Below are 16,452 nucleotides of genomic sequence, written 5' to 3' on the forward strand. Positions count from 1 at the left end.
ATGCACTGGGAGGGAACCAGGACTACAAAGCACCTTTACATTCTTGCATGCCCATGATGAACACAGCAGACTATACCCTTCAAGGAACACGAGCACCACTCTGTCTTTGCAACCTCTACTTAAACACAGTGCACCAGACACTAAAGGAGCAGGTCTACAGAGCTCACACTTCCTGACTTTTAAACATTAAAGCTGATAGAACACTGCATTACCACTGAAATAAGGAACCCCAAGCTGCTTTGCTTGTCACTCCCAACAATGTACCTATATTTTGTCTTGGGACAAATATTTATATGGCACACGCTACGAAAAAGGGAACTGATCCAGGTTTAAACTGGTCTTTTCTTTTACTTTTTTTTTTTTTTTTTTTTGCCAAGGTAATTTTGACTCAGTCCAAGGAATCGCACAGACATGTAAATATCTATTGATAACACTATCTGGTATTCAGATTCTTTTTGTAACTACAAAGCTTTTTACTGCCTTGAGAGGAAGCTTCCATTTCTAATAAGCAGCAGCAAGAAACTGGACAGAGTATCTCAGCCCATTGGCTAATAAAAGTCATTTCAGATATTAGTGAATGCCACTAGGTGGATTCAAAATAGCAACATACAAATAGATTCTCCCCTTCTGCAAAACTGGGGGGGGGGGGACGGGACAGGGGGGACGGACGACACACACAACAACATGGGAAAACCATAATTTTTCTACTTGCAAGAGATCAAACACCAGGAAATAAAACAATGTCCATCACAACATGGTTCTGTCACTGCTAGAATGAAGCCCAGCACAGTGAAAATAATGGCCAGCACAGTGAATACGCAGTCTAACAAAGCCCTCTATAACATTTGCAATGTGAGTAACAGCCAAACTTTCTTTCTCCCTTGCTCCCTCTGTGAAACAGATGGTTCATTCAACTTATTTTAAGAATTCTATTTTCACTGAACCACAGCTGGATCCACTATTCAAGTAGCATGTCTGGCTCCCATTTCTATGCTCTAATATAATTACCCTTTTATTTCATGAAATTACACAATATTCATTTAACTCTGTATTGAGAAAGTCTATGAGTGTATTTGGGATATAAATTACAAGATCAGGAGAAGAATCTTTAGCAACAGAATCATTCCATTGAAAACAATTCTATGTGTAGTAAACATAATAGCATCTGACATTTGATGATGGTGGAGGAAAACCATGTAGACTGACATTAAAGAATTAAAGACTACATGACTACGGATGAATAACCTTAATGTTTTTCCTCCTACTCTGCATATGTTTAAAATGCACACAGCTAAGTGGCACTCCCACTTTTTTTCCAGTCAAAGATACTGAAAACATCGTGGCAAAGAACTTTAAAAAGTTAAGTATTAAATTCATTGCTGGTTAAATTATTAAAATGTATATTATCAATGATTCCATCTAAATACACACCCTAGATCTATGCTGGAACAGTAGCTAACTTCACAACTGTTTCAGTATTTGTTTTTCTTTAAGGTGCATGTAAGCCAAACATGGCTCCAAAAGTAAGAGTTTCTCCAGCTCATTTATGTGATCCTCTTGGACTGTACCTTGTAAAAGGGACAGAGATGACGACCTGCACTGGTAAGAGAAAAATGTTACCAATGAAAATTACCTTCAGAAATCAAGCCTTCTTACTGGCTTAAGAATTGAACCATTTCAGAAGAATACTTCTCTCCAGAATGACCTAAATGCAGGTAGACTGACTGAAAGTGTCAGCATAAAAATACCAAATTTAGTAACTATACAATGTAGTGTAAGTAAGGCCTTAAAAGTCAAAAGATTTAACTGTTGGGTTCTAGGTTGGATTCCACTAGCTCCGCTTGTAATACCAAACAGACGAGCAGGCACATTTATCAAGAGCCAACTGTGACTCACTCTCTTCTACAATTCTTAATTGAACATGTATCCCTAGAAAGCCTGGCCTTAATAAAAGTTTTAAAATGTTAAAAGCAATCTACCATTCTCTGTTCCCCCAGAATTTATTTTTGTTTACAAGAGAATAGCAATGTTTCTCTAGGTCTCTTAGCAATGTTGTGATCCCAACAGCATAGATGTAATCTGATTAAATTAATGGAGTCTGTCCCAGGAAATCTGCTAGCCATGGACAATGACCCCATGAGGTCCCTGCAAGGATATAACGCAGATTCAACATTAACGACCATCTTTTTGTCAAAATTAAGTCCACTCTAATTACAACAATTACTTTGAAAGCAAGTAAGTTTAAACTAATTATATTTACCATGGTGGATAATGCCATTCTCTAATAAAGCTTGGCCAAGATGAACACCTTCTTCAGATTTGTGTATCTCTCCAATTTCCAACAACCATGACACAAATTCACTGAAATAAGAACAGATATAAAGAACAAATTTTAAATATCATGTGACCAGTTCTACTACATTCCCCTCTCAGTTACCAGTGTTTCTTACTAATCTAGTAACTGATTCTTAGGCATAATGCTCTTCAGAATGTCATATCACCTTTAAAAAACCCACTCATTTCAACTTTATTATTTCATCATACATACATAAGGTTCCCCTTGAGATGTTTTGTCTTACTCAGAAGTTTTGCCTGTATGAAGTTTACCCTGTACACGGTAAAGACTTGCCATGCTTCCTGGGATTTCCTTAACTAGCACAGACACATCTGACCAGTCAAATATAAGACAATCCCAGGCATACGTACTGCACCTGCCCAGGGCAGATATGCCATGAAGGCAGAACATAATCCCAGTATGACAGAACAGTACGCTTGTGACTTCCCAGGTGTGTCAAGACACGTTGATATCCTGAGCATATACACAAAGTACATACTGCATGTGCAGGAAATACCTGGCTTCTATCACAAGAAACCTGATGCAGTTGAGAGACAGCAAATTTACAGCATGTAAGATATTTGCATGCATGTTACAAATCAAAAGAACAGTGTAGAGAGGTCGTGCAAAATTCACATTCATGGATTTTAACTGGTGACCTGGGAACCAGCAAAAGCCTACTTCAAAAGCGTCCACTTCAAAGGTAGCATAGAAAAGCAGCCATTTAATGGTAGGTTTAAATGTTTCACAAACAGCTCCTCACCATGAGTGTATTCATTACCTGCTTCCAACAACTTCACTGAAGGAACATGATTCAACCACAACATTAATCTTAATCCTGGTTTCAGTTCTTATCAGCTATGTGTCTTCTGACAGTACATGAAAATCTCTCAAGTTTCATTTCCACATTTGAAGCCACTGAGTATCTTCACTATGCTTGCGTAAAAGTCGCTGTACTTTATAAAAATACGTTCTACACTTAACTCTTATGGTCAAATGAAATAAGTGATAAACCCTCTGCCCCTCAAACTCATTTTTTGGTCATATACACATTTTTAGGGTCTCTATGGCTTTCTGTTTCTCTTGCATTTAGTCTTCTTAAGCCATAGGTATTATATGGCATTATAAAGATCCTCCTGATAACAGGGGTAAATTTTTAAACATGTAAACTTTATTTAGTAACTCTGTCCCTCACATTCAGGCAAGAGGAGGACAGAAACAGTCTTAGAGACAGAGATTGTTTAAAGTGGAATAAAGCAAATTTGATATTCTAAACTAGGCATTTCAGAGACAAAATGCATCAAACAAGCTGGGAATTGTTTCTTTAAAGAAACTATTTTATTTAATGCATTTTCACATTTTCAACATATCTTTGCAGTCTTGCTCCTTTAATAAAGCTACTTTTGGAATACGAGTAAACATATTTACATTTCAGGCAGACTAATTTACATTTTGGTTAAATTCTGGGAGTCAAATAGGCCTAACAGATATTGCAAATAAAGCACAGTTTCCGTAGCATCCCAAAGAAGATTTAAAATGTGGTTTTAGCTGGTAAAAAGTCATGCTATGAAATGCATATAATACCTTCCAAGAAAGCACTTGGGGAAAGTGGTTAATTTCCTCTTCCTGTCTTTGATGAGATTCCCTTGTTTGCACATCATTTTGTACAGTCTTTCTCCTTGCTCAGAGATCATCACCCAAGTGTCCTGTTCCATGCCCAATTTTAAACCTGACAAAAACACATTAACATTTTATGAAGTGATATTGCCATTATATTTTAGTGTCTTCCCCAAATAAAGAAGCAATACCAACATTTTACATACAAAAAAAGTAAAGGAACCATTTCCACTGTTATACTCACAATTAAGTTAAATCATAAACATCTGATCTTTGTAATGCATAACCAAATGATATCTTTACGTTCTTCATAGTGAAGTTAAACTGTTACTATATTGTCATCATGACTGATATTGTAGTAATAAATACTAATGACGTGATTTTTAGACCAGTATATGAACGTTTCAAAGGGAGTAGTCATGTCTTCACAAGTTTAAAAGAAAAGGGCCTTGGTTTTGCTCTTATCATGTGATAATAAAAATGTTTTCACTTAAAGGAAACTTTTTCAAATTTCCAATTACTAGTTACTAGTTATTCATGATACATTTGTTAGTTTCACCTAATAATAATTCACCCCTTTTTCACAAAAGCATATACACAACTTGATTATTTTTCTTCTCTTCAGGATTTTTACAACAGCAGAAAGGGGTTTGTTCCAAGATTTCTTACTGGTTTATATTCCTCTGTTTCGCTTCTTGAGAAAATCATCATGTCTTCTAAGTAACAGATGATCAAAACCAGTTTGTATTGAATTATGCATCCTACTGGCCACTCACAGAAGCTTGTGCTTCCAAGGAATACCACAGATCTTAATAATCCATGTGATTTCTCAATAAACAATTATTAATTCTGGACAAATCCACAGATTTCTCAAATGTCTTGTGCACATGTTCTCAGTTTCTGTTCAGATTTTCACATTTTTAAAACTATAACTGTACACATTCAATCTAAGTAACAGTCTGCCACTTCTTCAGTTCTGAAAATATTGCCAGAAAAAAATGTACCTGTCATGAGAAAAAGCTAACAATGGTACTGGACACAGATAAAAGGAGTCTCTCTCATTATCCATGAGCCAGATAGTGTTGATGCCACACAGATAAAACCTCGTGTATTGCTGCGAAAAGAAAACTTCACTGCTATACTACTTTTGGAGCTCATAGGATGTTGATGCTCTTATTTCTATTGGCTGTTTGAATCAGGTCACCACAGCAACATCAGTCTTAAAGATGACCACCTTTTGAATAAATTTCTGTAACTAACTGAATGCTTCAGTTGGTTACAGAAAAGCCCCAAAAGTGACAGAAAGACTTCCTAGCAAAACGTTTCCAATTCAGCTTGATTTCTTTCCTAGCAAGAAAATACAATCTATAAAGTCATCCCAGTTGATAATTCAATTACAACCACTGAAATCTTTGCTAAAATACCTCATTCAGGGCATTTTCTCCCTTTTGCTCAGCTTCTGCTATATGGATTCCAAATAAAAGTGTAAGTTGAATTTCTCTAAGAACCCTGAATCTCTGAGTCTCCCAACATGAATGGCGTAGCAAGCCCCAGCTACATGGAACACTCAAGCTGTATTTCTGTGCCTCACTCCTGCTCCACGTGCTGTATTTACCTAATCCGGAGATCACTGCAACCTGTGTGAGAGATGTGGAGTCTACAGGACCGCTACAAAAAAATGCATGGGCACAAACGGCACAACCAGGATAGAGTTACTCACATGAGCCTCACCCCCAGCCCAAGAGTTCTGGGAAGCGTGTTCTTGATTTAGTTCATCTCAGACTTGCAAAAGAGACAAAACACTGTTTTCACATGTGCAGTCACTTAGACTTCAGTGTAATTGCCTATATATACACACACACAAACAGGTTCTATGTCTCACCAAGTTAACATACAATTAAAGCATCTCTATGTTCATAGTGAATGGGAAAGTGTTACAGGTGCATTTAGATATAGTATTTGAATTCTAAAAAGAGAGGTGTTTGATTCCCAAGTTGTTTGGCAACTTGATTGCAATTAAGCTGATGCACCTCCTGCTTTGCAAGAAATGTTAATACAGACATTTAAAAAAAAAATCACTGTGCTGGAGAAGGTAAGATAAATGTATATATTCATACACTAACAGAGATCTTCAAGAACTACTTTTGAAGATTTTGTGTTGCAAACTAAGTGTATACAAAATCCCCTCCTCCTCCTTTCATGGCTGTCTCCTTGGTGGCAAACCCACTGAGAATGCCAGGATCTGAAAATTTCCCTGAATCATTGGATGCTAAAATCCATGGCTTGACTTTGGGATGGCGACCTCTGTCCTCAAGCTTGGCAGGCTTTGGTGCACACTCACCTCAACTACCAGCTGCTCAATAGTATAATGTGAAGTAGAAAGAATACTTCAACATAAAATACTCCTACTTACTCTGTTTCTTACCTAAATGTATCAAGAGTCTAGAGGAGCTAAGAAACTTAACAGTGAAGTGCAACTTGTTAAAAACCTTTTCAGCCAGTTTCAGACAAGGCCCCATAGAGAAGCAGACAAACCTGGTTTTTGTTGTATTTGACACCATCTTAATCATATTGCTTTTTCATTTGTTATTTTTAAAATGTTAAGTTTTTAGAGGCATCTAAGGCATCATTTTAGCTTTTCTACTATTAATTCCTGATGTCACTATTAATTAGCCGGCGCTCAGACACCCTAGTTGAAACTCTGGTCCTACGGAAGATGTCCTACAAACGTTCAGTATTCAACTTCAGAAGACAGAAGAATGTACTGCTGGTCTCCATTTACAATGGAGGCGCAAATCAATGCCTACTGCAACAGGTGACACAAAATCTGCACAGACCAGGAAAAAAATCTCAGATCTAACTACAACATCATCTTTTCCTTCAATAACAAGGCTCCAAACATCATTATTGATTAGGATATTTTAGCTTGCAAATGAAATTAGCTCCAGAAGATGATGATGCATCATCTTTCCCTGGTCCTACTTTGTTCTGTGTTCATCTTGAATACATGAGTTTATTCATGGTTGCATTTGAGATCAGGACTATATTTCAACCAAGTATTCTTCCAACGTAATTCAGTTATTCAAAAAGACATTTTTCGTCAATGGTGATTTCTTACTTTCTTGGAGATGGAAGAATACATCAAAGAAGAGGTTGTGGGTATATTCTGTACTATTTCATGTTGGATCATCTGCATGAAGATCCAACACAGACAACCTGCTCATTTCAGTGATTCAAAAAGCTAGTCACAAAAGGGAAGCAAAGCATACAAATCCCACAAGACATTTAGAATAGACCGTCATATATTACAAACCATAACAGTACACAGGCCTCAGTGAAATTATACTGGTTGAGGATCGGCTGCAAAATCATAGATTAAATCATCTCCCCACTTCCAAAACAGCATTCGCTACCAGCCTACATGATTCAAGCCATTATGCCCTTCCCAATACAAGTTTGATTTATTTTTTCCAAGATGGTATTCATAAACCTTAGCTGAACTTGACACCACAAGTTTGCCTAGCAGTTGTTTTTGCTTTATATCTCAACATAAAAATACAGCATGGATTTCTGGCAAAGCAACACAAGGAGGTTTATTAACCTACCTTTTCTCCTCTCTCGCTCTTTCAAAATAGCTTCCAGCCATTCTTGCTTCTCTTCAGGGGTTTTTGCCATGCATACAAACCATTTGTTCTTTGCTGTGTTGTGGATCTTCCAGCCATTAATAACAGTGTGGCCACTGCTGTGATAGTCAGCTGGGAATAGACAGAATGGCTTAAAGAGCACCAATACTTAAAAAAGCAACGGTTTCTATAATTACTAAGAACTCTTTACACATAAAGCTCAGGAAATAAAGAAGAATAAAAATTAACTTAAAGTTATCTGTGCTGCTTGTGAACTATGTTATAACTTAATAAGCTGTACTTTTAACTTTTAATAAATAATGTCCTTCTTAAAATGTAACAGAGAATTGCCTAGCATATGGAAGAAGGTATAAACTTAACACTAAAACAGGCAGAGTCCTATTAAAAGAACAGATGACGGTACTTTGAGTACTTTTGTTCATGTTAAACTGTAATAAATAATTCCTTTAAAAAGCAGCATTGTGGTTTTGCCCCTTAAATCACTCAAAGCTGCTGTACTGATTGAATGACTTACTATTAAAATGTTAAAAGGACTAAATATACAGGGGGGGGAAATACAATTTCTGTATGACAAGTAAGCATATTATATAGATTTGATATCTCTTTACTGGTTACCTGAATAAAAAAATATCTACACTTATTTGTTAAAACAAGTTGAAATACAATACAAGATTTACCCCGATTTAAAAAAAAAAAATGCATCAACAAAATGCATAATTTTTGAAATACGTTCCTAACAGCCTTATGTTCAGTGTGCACATTATAGGAGAGAGGTAACAATTGCTGATGTCCTTAGATATCTTGAACTTCTGACTTCTAACATGTAAACACTATGCTATAAAAATCAGACAATTTACTACTTATTAGTCTTTCTTCACTTCTATAACACTTGATTTTAACATGCTAGCCATAAATCTTCCTCAGAAATTAGCTAAACAGACTTCCTCTCCAAAACTAACACTCCTGAATATCCTTCACTATGATTACATGCATTTCCTGGGGGAAAATTTTAAGCCATAAATGCCTCATGATAACAAATACATTTTTTTGCATAAAATACAGATTAAAACTAGAACTAGCAACCACCGTACAAAATACTAAGAAAATCAAAAGGTCAACATTTTCTCACCACAAACTTTCATTAAGAGGCAAGAAAGTCCTAGGGCCAGCCCTGACCTACTGTAATAAGTACAGAGCTTTTTTCTTTGTAAATATTTTTCATAATTCAGCCCTATTTTGTATAATGAGATGGGATTTTCCAAAACTGAAACCCTTGCTGACATGCTTGCTAAGATTTATCATAAATCTCAGCAGACATGCTAGTATCCTTTCAATAACTCTGCATTTTAATTAGATGGAAAGCAGCCAAGCTTTGTATACTGGGCTGGGAAATGTCAGGATCTACTAGGAACTCATGAGACTGATGGCTAATTTCTAAACCAACAAAACTGTCTAGTATTCAAAGTGTGTAAAGAAAGCACAAGCAAGTCTGTGAGAGGGGGTGGGGGGGAACGAACTAAGTTATTTCTGCAACATCATGTTTATATCACCTATTTATCATGTTTTTATTCACATAACATATACATGTTTTTATTCACATAACATATACATGATATTCTTTGTGCCTTTAAAAACACTGTTTCTAGAAAACTAGCCATCATATGGTGACACTCAATGTCAGAAAATTGGAGTCACAAATCAGTGAAAGGAAAGAAGCCTCAGACAGAAGCTCTCAGCTGACAGACCACAGACCTTTGGAGATCAGAGGCACAGCTGGAGGAAGGAAGGTTAAGGTCCCTTTGTATTATTTGAGCATATACTTCCAAACCTTGCAATATGGCCCTAGCTGCACCTTTTTGTTTATTTATTAAGCTACAGGCTAATACATATAAAACTACAGGGTGATATTTTTCCTGTGGTCTTTGTTATTGCATATATCTATCAGCACAACACCCATGTAATGAAGGCAAATATTATGATTTCTAATGCAGTGAACTGCAGCAGTTAAAATTGTGGCCAAAAAGGTAAAAAATGATGGCTCAGACTCAAAAATAGATTCAGATCCTCGCATTTCACTCTGGGCAGGAAACTGGTATCCACTTAAGCAGTTTAGTTTGGAAAAAATGGCTCATCCAGCCACTTGAGTATCTCTATGTAAAGATGACATTTTAAACGTGCAGCATCCTTGGCATCTGAAACTCTGTAACTGCAGGGTCAAGAACACTGGCAGTTTGACCACATTTATCTCATGCCACTACAAACTTGTCCAAATTCTGTGAAAAGCCCAATAACCTAGCTAGGTACTAAGATTGCCTAATGTGCACAGATGGCAATGTTTTCAAGTGGAGAAAAACGGGTGGCTATCACCCAGTTTTGCAATAGTAACACACTCCTGTGATGGCCAGCTCAATTTCAATCTCTGCATTTAACTGCAACACCCCTGCTTTCTCTTTTGTTCCCCACGTTCCCCATGACTACAATTCTCCAAGGTTCCCATGAGCAATTTGTTCTCCCCAGTACACCCATGCCCATAGTCTCCTGAAAAGTATTTCAGCATTACACTATCATCCCATATAAACTCATACCTTTTTTGGACTGGTTATGGAACAAAATCTCACCAACAGCTGTGGACATACCGGCCAGCCAGTCAGCCAGCAGGTATGAAAGTTCTGACTGGCCAGCTGCATAGGATATATGCACACTCTTCACATCAAGGCAGTAACAGCTGCCAGTCAGGCTAAACAAAGGATCTGCAAACCTGATATAATAGTTAACAGAAGGAGGAAGAGCATGAGACTTCATGTTGCCCCATGCAAAGTCTGAATAAGCATGCTTAACAAATCATTAACCCTCCAACTTCCCAAGAAAAGGTGACAAAAGATGACAAAAGATACTTGATAATACATTAAAGCTTGCCATTTGAACTGTAATATATTGTTCAACATTCAAGACTCAAACCTTTGAGAGATGCCTGTGAAGCTATTTGTTACAGCCATATACAATAGATTCTTTTTCTTCTCTTGCAGTACCAAACAGAAATCTCTGTATTGAGGTACTTCTAAGCTTCTCAGACTTTAAGTTCTTAGGAGCACTGATGCTCAGAAATACCAAGGAAATAACTGCTGCATAATATCATTCCTTTCCCCCTCTGTATACTTTCTGATGCAGTCTCTGGTTACTATTATCATGTAGTGCTTTTTCTATATTGTGCCTCATTTCAAGATAACAGGGGACAGAACTAAGATAATATAAGCAACCATAAATCTGGAATTTCCTAAGTCTCAAGTGCTTGTATTCATAACCTGAATAACATTCACTTAATGGCAGATGAATGCCTTTATAGATATACTTTTCTCTCAAAACTGAATTTTAAAAACTGAACACAGAAAAAACAATACCATCACAATATACCAAATTTCTAATACTTGCAAGTGGTTGCGTAGCCACATTGTTTTAAGAACACAAATAGTCTGCCCTAATAAGTAATACACATTCCACTTTAATCAGTGCAATCAAAAAAAACCAGAATGCTTCATGATGTTGAAACAAAAAAGAAAGCTTACACCAACTGCACTGCTCAGCCAAGGCCTAATTTCATCAAAGAAAAATTGCTTTTCAGAAAAAGCTTTGTTAATTTCTGTAGGCATGTCATTAGCATGACAATAAATCCCACTGGGAATCTGTTTTCCTATTTCTGTGCTTCTACTTAAGAACAACGAAAACTACATTCCTACATCTATCAATGCTGAGAGCGAATGCTCGTGTTCCGCAGAGCCTTATGGTTTCTTATACCAAGTGAAGAGAGGATCCCCAAATCTACTGTAAAGAACTGTGGAAGCATCATCTGGACTCAAAAGTCTAATGTTTACAGACATTTAGAGACCCATGAAGAGTACACGAGAAAGAGTCATGCATAGATACGAATATATAAGTACTCTGCACGCAGAGCTTCCACATAGAAAGTGATCAGTAATTGATGATTAAAGAAAATAAAATAATACAATGCCAAAAAAAGCACATGCAAAGCTAATGTGAATGAGGTTCAGACAGCCAGACTACTACACTTATGAGTGAGATGAGACAAAGAATACAGCCCAATAGCACCAGGTTACAGTTCAAATGTGGATGACTACAGGGAATAAAAAACAAGAACACAGAACAGTAAAGAAACCAAGACAAAGCAAGGTTAAAGAAGGGCATCATGACCGAGTGAAAGAAAAAGTATCAGTGTGAGGAGAGGGAATACACTTCTGACCAGAAGGAAGGAAAAATTAAGTATTTTTTTCTAAAGCAGGGGGAGAGGGTGGCAAGAAAAGGGCAGAAAGGTGCTACAGGCCCAGGAAATAGCACAGACATTTCCACATTTCAAAGAGAACCATAGAAAGGAGGGGTAAAATAGCTATAATTTCAAGAAAAAAATACTTTAGGATATTGGACAAACTGAAATGCAGAAGGTGGAAAATGCAAGGATATGGGGAAAAAAGCAGGTAAAAATAACCATAGAATCATAGAATAGTTTGGCTTAGAAGGGACCTTTAAAGGTTATCTAGTCCAATTCCCCAATAATAAGCAGGGGTGTCTTCAACTAGATCAGGTTGCTCAGAGTCCTGTCCAACCAGACCTTCGATGTTTCATGGATGGGGCACCTGCCACCCTAATAATTTAGAAATCAAAATAACCAAACCATTAACTGATGTTTCATAAGTGTGGAAAGGAGGACAGATTTTAGACACGTTGCATATATAAAGGCAACAAGATTTGATATAGCTCAGGAGAGCAAGTGGGAAGGAAGCACAACAGCCTCCAGTAAAATGTGTAAGGCTGTAGGAAATGGGGATGGCAGCAAAATGTCCTGTGGCTGGAGGAAATCAGACTACTGGTGTCTGGAATAGAAAGGAAGATGATTTGTGCTTAGCCAAATTATACTTGAAGATTCACTGAGAAAGAAAACAAGTAAGAAGGAAAACTGATGGTGTGACAGGGATCAAGGATTGAATAGCTACAACAAACAAATGAAGAAAGGTGGGACAGATTTGAGAAAGGCAGGGCAGTCATGGAAGGAGGAAAAAAAGAAATATTTGCTAAAGCCAACACTAAAAGCATGGCAGTATCTGGTATCAGAACCAGTGAAAGAAAAGAGATACAGAATTCTTGGGGTATTCATCAGGAAGAATATGGTGGGTATAAGCCTCTGTGGCCACAGTAATGTCAAGATTTCTAAGAGATACCCTCTTAGAAAGTGACATAATGGAAACAGGAAAACTGTCTCCTATTTCTAAAGCATGTAATAATAATACATAACATAAAAGACTGAAACACTCAACTTTCTTTTTTGCATAAAAAAAGGCATTGACTGAAATTTCATACAAATAAAGCTAACAATTGGGCAGGAATACAGGCCAGAAAAGGGAAACAGCAGCATATAGAATATTGGATAAATTATATTCAAGTCAATGAGGATTGATGAAATTCCCTACAGTGTACCCACAGGTATCTCTAACCCATTAATTAAATTTGCGGGCCTGGTAAAGCACATAGCCTGAAACAGATGTCAAGGAGTTCTTACAAAAAAATGTATAAAAACCAAAGAGAATTAACCAAGTGTGACACCACAGTGCTCCACCTTATGTTCAGCATTTTCCCCTAGTTCTACCAAGAGCTTAAACAGTTCAGCAATAACTTTGTTGATGGCACCCAGGCAAGAAGCACTGCGTGAACTTTCAGGAACAAGACATGAATTCTGAATGCTTAATAAGTTTTGGAAATAGTAAGACAAAATTCAGTACAGAAAATAAAGTAATTATTAGGACCTACTCTCAGATATTAATACAGTATAAACCAGAATGGAAAAGGCACCAGTAATGCACAAAAGGATCTGGTGTGGGATTCTGAAACACAAACTAAAAAATCAAAAATAATGCTCTCAGAAAAGCTAGACAATCCTGGGATTAGTAACAGACATCCCACATGCAGCACTACAGTAATTATTCTCTTCCACTTGGCACCAGTAAAGTTTCAGGTCTGGACACTTCATAATGTAACAAACTAGGGGGAAAAAAACAAACCAAAATTCCAAAAGACACAAAAAGTAATAAAAACTTAGAAAACATGACCCATGGCAACAGGTTGAAAGACTTAAAAAGAAGAGATGGAGGACAGACAGAACAGTCTTCCAATAAACTGGTTTGTCGCAAAAAGAGCAATAGTCAAACAGTTCTCCAAGTCTACCCAGTAGAATAAGTGAGCAAACTGTTTTTAAAACAAGGAACACAATTTCAAAAATTCTTGATTTTAAAGAAATATTTAACTTATACTAAGGATTTCTATGAAGCTTACTTGAGCTGTAGGATCCTTGTCATTAATGCTCAATTTTAGAAAGGAACTACATTAAGAAATGCTTGGAATCCATAGATGTAGGACAAACCTAATGCTACTTTTAAATCAGGAGAAGTAATATATAACTCACATAAATTTCCTCCAGACCTACATATTTGCAATGCCACTGCAGGTTTCACGCCACCACCACCCCCTTTTTTTTTTTATAATTTTACATTAAATAGCTGAAAATTATTAAGGTTTTCCTTATTAATCATAAGGAAATTATAACAGTTAAGCTCAAACGTTAAACTCAAGTTTCTAAAACAAAAGTTGACATTTCTCTGACTACTTTGGTTTTTCACTTTTCTAATGTGTGTCAGGAAAATTCAAGCAATCATAGGGATTATATCCCTAAAGGTATTTAAAGCATCCTTCCTTTTTTCTTAAACACTTATTTTACAATTTCAGTATTTATGGTGTTTGAGGTTTCATTCCAACAGAGGTAACTATTCCGTTTGCTTTTACAAATATATCATATACCTAGGGATAATATCGTTTAAGAGCACTGGAATGCTGTAAAGTGAAGATAAATATATGATTTCAGCCGAGCAACAAATATCACTTTATTTTATTACTCTGTTCATGTTTGTGTAAAACAGTCATCTACAACTGCCCAGCTAATAATGTATGAAAGCAATGATCTGTCACAGGAGCAGAGTTTTGATACAAGCAGATAGTGCTCTTAAAGTGGCATCTTACTCTTGCTTTCTGAGTATAAGAAGCACCCTCCATTCTCAAAGAAATCACAAAGCTGCATTTGATTTCACCACCTCAAAAGACTGCTCTGTTAATGAGCAACACAAATATACTCACCTGTTCCATCATCTACATTCTCTACTTCCATCACTTCTGTATTTATCCTGCCCCGAAAAAGGTAACGGTGGCCATCTGTAGATGCTTTGCTGTTCTTCAATCGCCTGATAAAAGAAAGAGCAGGTAGGCATGTCATCCACCACCTTTTTCTATGTTTCTGCACCACTACCTGGACATGTAGCATTTAAAGACTACTGTAAGAATCACAATACATTTATACATGTGCAGTTGAACTGTGGAAACCGTTGCTGAATGGGGCACTGCTGATCCTAATGCAAACAACATCCATCTCCGGTACGACTAAGCTGCAAATTGGTGGCTGACATGAGAGTTTATCAGGGAAGTTCCAATCTGTAAAAGCTCTGTCCCACCACTTTGGTATCTATATGCCACTGTCAGCCATCAAAGACAAAATACTGTACTGAGAGGATCTTTCCTCCTAAATGATGCAGCCTCCTTATGCTAGTCAAGAAATTCAACACAAGGGTAGCATGACTGAAAAAATGAAATAAGAACACCTTTGGATATGAATCTTGACCTACCCATATTAGCCTCATAAATGGCATTTATGCATGGAAGAATAAAGACAACATTCTTTCTTCCTCACATAAGGGTTAACCAAGAATTACAATTCAGAATTGCCAAAATTTTGTGGCAGTTTCACAGTGGTGTATTCCAAAGCAGTGTGCACTGCTGTAACTCTGTCCTCAGTGAAGTCAAGGCCTTTTGAGAACCCCAGCTGTAAGTAGGTTTTCCCACCTTAGACAAGCTAGAGATGATTTTTCTGTCCATTTTTGCCTATAACGATGGTAAAGAGTGTATATCAAACAAAGGTATAATCGTCTGAATTCTGACCTTCACTCACTCCAGACAGGTACTAAACTTCAGAAAATGACCTGCCTCTCAAACATTACAGTCTAATGAATAATCTAATATGGCATAAATTTCTTATTCAAAAATTGAATAATATATTTTTCAAAAAACAAAACAGCACCAAGCATAAAGGTTCAGTATTACATACTTTTTTCTCTTAAAAGTGAAGTAAATCTAATAATTCTAGTGACCTTTGTACCTATGAACCCAAATTTAGCAATCTACATTTATACAACTCCACAGCAAAAGGATGCTTTAAAATTACACAAAATACCTCATATTATAAAAATAGGTCAATTTTTGTAAAATTTCCAAAATACAAACCTCCTGTGAGCAACACTTTCTTTACCTACTTGCCAATCAATACCCAAAGTATCTTGCTGGCATATAACTAATTCATTTCCCACCATAAACTCTGAAACTATGTTCTAAGTTGAGTTATTCTCATGTCATCAGAGACGTCACCATGTGACATCCAGCTACATGTCACCCAACGACATGTAGGACATGGTTGCTCAAAACTAAAGAAATCGCAGACCTGTTGTGTGTTTTGAGATTTTTCACCTAATAGTGCATTTTAACTAGAATATGGCTACAAAAATAAGTAATTCATAGGTGGACAAGTGAAAAGATACTACGTAATCAGTAATTTAATTGTAATTGTCAGACAACAAAATCTAGCAAAAATTAGAAATTTTGAGAATAGCTTAGTTTATATTTAACCAGTCTACATAAAAATGCAACTGAGAAGTTTTAGGAGGATATCCTTGAAATAAATTCAGTATTCAACAC

The 16,452-nt window shown here is 36.6% G+C and overlaps 1 protein-coding gene across 2 annotated transcripts in view; it reads right to left on the reverse strand.

The window, feature by feature from the left end:
- PREX2 (phosphatidylinositol-3,4,5-trisphosphate dependent Rac exchange factor 2) overlaps nt 1-16,452 on the reverse strand; it is a 180,819-nt gene that overhangs the window by 97,711 nt on the left and 66,656 nt on the right. For both annotated transcript variants that reach the window (XM_056331919.1, XM_056331917.1), the window contains 4 exons: nt 14,788-14,891; nt 7,558-7,707; nt 3,920-4,064; nt 2,261-2,361 (listed from right to left, as the gene is read on the reverse strand). In XM_056331919.1, coding sequence (XP_056187894.1) covers nt 2,261-2,361; nt 3,920-4,064; nt 7,558-7,707; nt 14,788-14,891 — 500 coding nt within the window. The remainder of the gene's footprint in view (nt 1-2,260; nt 2,362-3,919; nt 4,065-7,557; nt 7,708-14,787; nt 14,892-16,452) is intronic.

Source organism: Falco biarmicus, chromosome 3, assembly GCF_023638135.1.
Source record: "Falco biarmicus isolate bFalBia1 chromosome 3, bFalBia1.pri, whole genome shotgun sequence".
Taxonomy (NCBI): domain Eukaryota; kingdom Metazoa; phylum Chordata; class Aves; order Falconiformes; family Falconidae; genus Falco; species Falco biarmicus.